The following is a 7,842-nucleotide window of genomic DNA, read 5'->3' as shown; positions in this document are numbered from 1 at the left end:
TTTCCCTCCCAATATTTTTTTTTTTTTTTTTTTTTTTTTTTTTTTTTTTGCATTGGGCAATTGTAAAATAAAGCAGAATGTTTTATCATGATTTTTGCTTCGATGACTTTAGGACAAATTTTAAAAAGTCCTAAACTCTGAAAAAAAAAATAAAGAATTTTGTGGCATATAGTCTAGCAGGAAACAGAACTTTTTCCTCAAGGTAAAATTTTACTGAGGCTCTTTAAACTCACCTAGGAAGAAGAGTTGATGCACTGGCCTTTTGTTTATTTATTCGATGATTTTTGGTGACATTTTGGAATATAGTTCTGTATCTTAAACCCAGGTGATATTATAAAATGACTCCTTTAATTTTTTCCATCACAAAAATATTAATTTTGTTTTAAATTTGCAAGAGTGTGCTTATGAGAGAAGTGAGAGAGAGAGAAATTGGAAAACACCCAGGTGGAGAATGTTCAGCTTCTAAAATGGGTAAATCGTCTCCACATTTCTGCTCACCAAGAAGGATCAGAATTTATGGAACTACATGAACCCCTGCAATGTATTTCTCGCCGGTGTATTACTGTACAGAGAATCATGCGCTGCACGCAGAGCAAGTGTCCGACTGATGTCCACAGTTACCCACAGTAGTGCTTTAGGAAAAGGCTGTTTTGACTGTGTAACTTGCCTACAGGAAAGGCCGTCCATGCCCCTTGAAATGAAGAGCCTGCCGGGGAGCAGTAAGTGCACTCATGGTGGCCACACTTCCTTCAGGCTGATCCATTTATGGAAGGAATAGTGACTGCAGCACACACATCCCCACCCTGTGCGTTGGAGAACAAAACAGAGAAAAGAGTAAGTCATCCTAGCGATTTCTATAACAACCGAACAGGACAAAGCTGTATATTTTAGTCGTCTAGATCAGATCAGGATACTGAATTTATAATATCTATGTGTAACCATAATTTTCTTGGATTTACTAAAAGAGATTTAGTTATAGTCATTAATCTATAATTATATTAAAATGTAGATCATTTAATTCAGGCCAACGACTAATTGAAAAATCTAAAGGACAGCAGTGATTTTTTTCTTTTGCTCCTATATGGAGTATTTTTCAAATTATGAATGTGTAAATTGTTACTAACATCAACTTCCCAAATTAATTGAAATTATAAGAGAAAAATGCATGTAGACAATATTTAAAATTATAGTTCATACTCTGATAACATGGTCCCCAGTGGACTGGCTTAGGGAGGTGGTAAGATCTTAACAGGGAATGACTCACCGAAGGGCGCCATCCTCATGGCTGGGGGAGGATGAGGACAGGAAAACCAGAGCTAGACTCCATTTTGGTCCCCAGTCAGATGGTTCCTGGATGGCTGACAGAACCCAATTTCAGGGGTCTTCACAGCTGACAACCCTGTCTCTGCTCTCCTTGTATTCCAGCCCCTGAGATTGGGAAGGGTCATAAGACTCATTGATCTCCACTTCCATCAGCCATCAGCCCTGATGAATCTAGATTTAATTTCGTAAGTGAGCATTCAAGATTATCTACAAATTTGACAGCATATATCTTTTTTTTTTCAGAGTGTGCATGTACTCTCCAGAGAGAAACACAGCAAGACAAGAAGGGATGATGATAAAGCAGACCTCATGTAGAGTGGTCATGTCGCAGTTCCCTCTTTTCCATTTCTTCCTCCTTTTTGAGTTTTGGACACATAAACACATGCTCTCGGCATGATATTCAAGACCTGGACTTGAACCACATACTTAGCCATGTGGGATCAGCCTCCTGAGGAACCACAAAACAGTCTGCCACAGCTTATATCTTAATCAAAATAAATCCTAATATTTCTACTCCAATTAACAAATAACATATATTTATGTTAATTGTTATATATATATGTTATATATATATACATGTTAATTGTTAATTGGGGTAAAATTATGTATATATATATACACATACACACACACATGCGTGCACATATATGTGTGTGCGTGTGTGTATATATATATATATATATATAAAATGTAGGCTATTTAATTTGACTACTTAATCCACATTGAATTAATTCACAAAATAAAGTGATTTAAGAAAGAAAAAAAACTGTTGGTTTACATTTGGAGGAAATAATATTCCTGTGATATGAATAATGAACGGTTGATCCCCAAAGACCACACTCTGATAATATGGTCCCCAGTGGACTGACTTAGGGTGGTGGTGAGATCTTAACAGGGAATGACTCACAGGAGGGCACCATCCTCGTGGCTGGGGGAGGGTGAAGACAGAGGAAGGGCAGACTCTGTGTCAAGTCTCTGCCTGTGTCCACCTGTCTCCTAGATTCCCTCAGCAGGGCAGGGATGTAGCAGCACTGGAGCCATCCTGAGCAGGCCCCATGCATGGGGACTTCTCAGCTGCCAGAATCATGAGGTAAATAAACCTCTATCATGTGTGAATCACCCAGTCTCGGGTACCTCTGTTCAGCTGCACAGCAATGGACCCTGGCAGGGATGATATTGGTTCAACAGCTCAATCCACATTGTGTCTTCATTTCAGTCTTATATCCCCCGTGCTGTATTGCAGACGCTGACATTCACTTCTCCTTACACACCTTACACACACACACACACACTGGTTCCCTTACTAGGGGTACTTGGATGACACTTTAGTTCCTCAATTTGTGAGTGTTTGTGTAGTGTGTAGTCTCTTAAGATAGGATTTTGCTGGTTCTACCTGCTCCCACTACTGCACCCAGTTTTCACACTGAGCTAAACTCAAACCAGCTTTCTTGAGGGCTTCAGCCTTCCTGGGAGCACCACCTTGAGCAGCACTGTGGCTGGGCTGCAGTCTAACTTAGAGGTGTGACCATGTCATGGACCCCAGGAGTCTGGTGGGAAAGCTCCTCAGGCAGCCCATTGCAGGCAGAGCCAGGAACAGCACAGTGGGGTTAGGAGGGGGCTTACTGCAGAGTGAGTGATGGATGGGAGCAAGCACCACACAGGGGACAGTTCATCAACTAGAAGGTGTGGGTCTGGGAGCAGCAGAGCCCCAGGAAGGGCAGAGCAGCAGGGTGGGCTCTGCTTACTGGGACAGGGAGGCTCATGGGGCCCAGGTGCTGGTCTGAACAGAGCAGAGGGGTGAGGGCCACAGGAGCCATGGCTGGGACCTGCGGGCAGTACAGGGACCAGGCTGACAGTTGAGTGCAGGCTCTACGGGATCCAGACTCCAGTGCTCGGGGCCAACGAGCATGGAGAGGTGAGTCTGCAGGAGAGCTGGCCTTGCAGGGTCTGCTGGGCCCCAGGAGGCCTCCTGTGTGACACTGGGGTCTGTGTGCAGGTCAGCAGGGCTGCGGGAAGGTGATGGATACGCCAAGGTATGGGCATCCTCAGTCTCTGCCCCAAGCACCACACAGGGGACAGTTCATCAACTAGAAGGTGTGGGTCTGGGAGCAGCAGAGCCCCAGGAAGGGCAGAGCAGCAGGGTGGGCTCTGCTTACTGGGACAGGGAGGCTCATGGGGCCCAGGTGCTGGTCTGAACAGAGCAGAGGGGTGAGGGCCACAGGAGCCATGGCTGGGACCTGCGGGCAGTACAGGGACCAGGCTGACAGTTGAGTGCAGGCTCTACGGGATCCAGACTCCAGTGCTCGGGGCCAACGAGCATGGAGAGGTGAGTCTGCAGGAGAGCTGGCCTTGCAGGGTCTGCTGGGCCCCAGGAGGCCTCCCGTGTGACACTGGGGTCTGTGTGCAGGTCAGCAGGGCTGCGGGAAGGTGATGGATACGCCAAGGTATGGGCATCCTCAGTCTCTGCCCGGGGCAACATCTGCTAGGAAGGCCACAGCGCAGAGTCTGCTAGAAACCACAGGCTGCCTTTCCTGGCCTTCCCCAGACGCTGTAGTAAGCACTTCCCCTGGCCACGTTTCTGTGCACCAGGGACTGAAAACGCAGAACATCGGCTCCGCTTATTTCTAATTTCTTATTAATTTTAGAAATATTGTGATGGGCCATGTCTGCTTGCAGAGAGAGACAGAAAAGAGAGAAGGAGAGAGAAAGTGAGAAGCACTCTCCAGGCACACGGCCACCCCACGGTCCACCCCACGGTTCCGTCCTCTCCTGGTCCTCCTGGGATTTGGGGTGCTCACTCAGCCAGCTAGGATGCTGGGCCAGTTACGTCCGTATGCATCCTTCTACAGGGACATGAACTCTTTAAAGCAGCAAGGCAATTCTACATCTTTATTTAATAAAACGCATGTATATTTCTTGCAAGTAAAGAAATTCTCACTCTCCCCAGTATAAAAAGACAGTTTGAGTGCATTTTCGACATTGTGTGTTGCAGTATGTATTCAATAAATGCAGTAAAAATTGTATTGAATGTACCATCTCCTAAAGACTAAGCTATAAAATTAACCTCCAGTAACACACACACGTACACACACATATACACACACGTATGCACATGCACACATAGACATACACATGTAGACACACACATTTTGTACACATATTTACAAAAGTGGAAGACGGAGGGGAGAGAGACCAGGATATACCAATAAACACCTGCGTGTGGCAGACAGGGCAATTAAGCAGTACAAGCAGAGTCCTCACTTCTGCACTGTCCCTGAGCTCACAGTTAATACAAAAGACTGCAAAAAAATTCATGGGAATATTTATTTAAGTTTATTTTGGAATGAAAGTTTTCTGGAATCCATGCACAGTTTTCATAACACACAGTATCCATGAGCATCCTGACACTGCCTGCATCTACGACTCCTGTCCCGTTTCCACTCCGCGTCTTCTGACCTCAGCCAGCACCTCAGCTGCCTCCCTGCTGCCCCAGAGGAAGATATTTGAGCCTTCATTATCCAGATCTGATCCTCGGCACTTGTCCAAGCTCCTTTCCGCAGTGCTTCCTGTGCCTCACCCCCAGGCATATCCTGGCTTCTGCGTGTCTTGAGCCCAGTCAGTTGGTCCTTTGCTCACAGTACAGAACACACTACTATAGTCCCTGAAGTAGCATATTGCAGTGAATCTTTTTATTTTTTTTTTCTTTCCTTTTCGCTGGATTCAGAGAGAGACAGTGAGAGAGCATTGTCCCAGGGAAGTGGCTACACTGCAATCCCTTCCACTTTGTTTTTTCTCTTAAAATCTCAGGCACACATGTGCATGTACCTAGAGTGATTTTTAATCCTCCAAGTCTGGGACTTTAACTTGGTCAGCTGTGGGAGTCCAGTGCATCAACAACCGTGCCACCTGTGGGCCCCTGCAGTTAAACTTTTGATGTTGTGAATGGGACTCTATTTTGTACCCTGGATGTTTAACCTATTATATTTATAACATTTCATTGTAACAGGAAAAATTCTATTTCTTAAAAATACAATTTCTTAACAATACAAAAATGCAAACAAAACAAAGAAACTTCAAACAAAATTCCAGAGGCCAACAGATAGCATAATGATTAAGGTGATGGATTTTCACATGGTTGATCACATTGGAGTTCCACACTCAGTGGCTTGAAAGTCAAGCTGAGCACATGTGCATGCATGCTGTAAATCCCAAGAGGGTAAGGGACATTTTTTTCTTTCTCTGCATCTCTCTATAACTCTTTGTTGAGATCAAGCACCCTATGGCAAAAAAAAAAAAAAAAAAAAAGGAAGAAAGAAAAAGAAAAAGAAAAATCTGAGCCAGCACTTGGTATGGAGATTAAGGACTTATTTCTCACATGGCTGACTTAATGGTTCAAGTCCTGGACCCAGGGTATTGAAAAGCACAGGGTGCATGTGCCCATCCCCCAGGATGCATTTGCCCTGTCGCAAAACTAAAGCAAACAAATAAAAAAAATATTTCATCTTCATTCTCTACATGGAATTGGGAGCAACAAAATTGTTTAAAAGAGAAGTGAATGCCCTGCTCTTCCTTAGGAATACATTTCCATGGGTGTTTTAAGACAAAATCTGAGGCTTGGTCTGAGGTAGGGAAGTTTAAATGTAACAGAGGAAACCCTTCTCTGAATTAAAGTGAAGAGTGTGTAGCAGGAGGTAATGTCATTGATCCCATAAAATCTCTGGCAAGCCTGGGGGTAGAATGGCTGGGAGAAAGCATGAGAACAAAAATCCTGCTCCTGAGCAGAGACCTGACCTCAGATGTGCCAGGGTAGAAGTAGGAAAAAGCTCAGTAAGGAAGTTTCTGTCACCAGGGTGACCACAAAATCGAGCAACAAATAGGTGCAATGTTTTTCTCCTATGATCTCTATTGACTATATCTGGATAAATTATAAGGCCCTTATAAACGTGAATATTCCCATCTGTAAAAGAAAGAGAAAACTTATTTAACCCATTCTCTATGAAAGGAGGATGACAACCTGTGAAAGACCCAAACCAACTCACCTGAGTCACCGTGACTGAAGGGAGGGCTCAGCGTGCATTGTGTGCACTGCCCAGGAGGGCACTGTGCCAGGTAATCCACTGGAAAAGTGGATTAAGAAGCCATGTTGTACCTTGTCTAGAATTTCCAGCTAAAGCAATTATTCACAATGGTGTGGGGAAACCAGACCTTCAGCTCTGACTTCATCTTGCTAGGGATCTTTGATCACAGCCCCACCCACACCTTCCTCTTCTCTCTGGTCCTAGGCATCTCCTCAGTGGCTGTCCTGGGGAACTCAGACGGTGCTCCTTTTCTGCATGGATGCCCAGCACCTTCCTCTTCTCTCTGGTCCTAGGCATCTTCTCAGTGGCTGTCCTGGGGAACTCACCTATGGTGCTCCTTTTCTGCATGGACGCCCAGCTGCACACCTCCATGTACGTTCTGCTGGGCCAGTTCTCCCTCTTGGACCTCATGCTTGTCTGCACCACAGTGCCCAAGATGGCCACCAACTACTTGTCTGGAAGGAAGTTCATCTCGGTGGCTGGTTGTGGAGCCCAGATATTCTTCTACTTGTCCCTGCTGGGGGCCGAGTGCTTCCTGCTGGCGGTCATGGCCTATGATCACTATGTGACTACATGCTACCCTCTTAGGTATACCATTTTCATGAATCAGAAACTCTGTATTCTTATGATTGCTGCTTCCTGGGCCTTGGGCTCTCTTGATGGCATCATCATACTTGTGGCTGTCCTGTCATTCTCTTATTGCAGCTCTCTGGAAAGTCATCATTTTTTTCTGTGATGTTGCAGCCCTTTTACCTTTGTCCTGCACAGACACATCTGCGTTTGAAAGATTGCTTTTCATCTGCTGTGTGGTGATGTTAACTCCCAGTTTGGGTTATCCTCATTTCTTATTCTCATGTCCTTTGAGCTGTCATCTGCATGGGCCCTGGGGAAGGTCTCCGCAAAGCCTGTAAGCACTTGCTCCTCCCACCTGTCTGTAGTGGGACTCTACTATGGCACTGCCATATTCATGTACATGAGATCAGCCTCTAGTCATACACCAGACCAGGACAAGGTGGTGTCAGCCTTCTATGCCATCCTTACCCCCATGCTGAACCCTCTCATTTATAGCCTCCGCAACAAAGAGGTATCCAGGGGATTGAAGAAGCTACTGAGGAAAGGAAAGTTAATGTAACACTATAGAAAGTCTTTTGAGTGCCCACTGTTCAACATTCCTTCAAGCAGTGAAAGCACTTCTATTATTCTATTCCTACTAGCATGTCTTCCTTTCCCTTTTTTTAAAAAAAGAAATGAAGATATCTTTATTTAGTATATTGTATATACATCACATGTAAACTGGGCTGATTTTAGACATTGGCACAGGCTACTTCTTCCCTTGAATGTCAGTTATATCACTGATTATTGGCTATTATTGGTCCTTGACTATGGAGTGCTTGCCTTTGGAACCAGGTGTAAGTCTGAAAGTTCTTGCTTTATCTGAGAA

The 7,842-nt window shown here is 44.8% G+C and overlaps 1 protein-coding gene and 1 pseudogene across 1 annotated transcript in view; both read left to right on the top strand.

Moving 5' to 3' along the window:
- Positions 1–2,573, top strand: part of LOC106733552 (nucleolin-like) — a 4,835-nt gene extending 2,262 nt beyond the window's left edge. The window contains 2 exon segments of the mRNA XM_027767228.1: positions 1,426–1,508; positions 2,567–2,573. Coding sequence (XP_027623029.1) covers positions 1,426–1,508; positions 2,567–2,573 — 90 coding nt within the window.
- A 3,935-nt stretch (positions 2,574–6,508) lies between these two features.
- Positions 6,509–7,533, top strand: LOC102481955 (olfactory receptor 2M4-like; annotated as a pseudogene).
- Positions 7,534–7,842: the final 309 nt, after the last annotated feature.

Source organism: Tupaia chinensis, unplaced genomic scaffold, assembly GCF_000334495.1.
Source record: "Tupaia chinensis unplaced genomic scaffold, TupChi_1.0 Scaffold144048_1, whole genome shotgun sequence".
Taxonomy (NCBI): Eukaryota; Metazoa; Chordata; class Mammalia; order Scandentia; family Tupaiidae; genus Tupaia; species Tupaia belangeri.
Note: the sequence above shows the minus strand (reverse complement) of the source record. Positions and strands in the feature narration are given on the sequence as shown.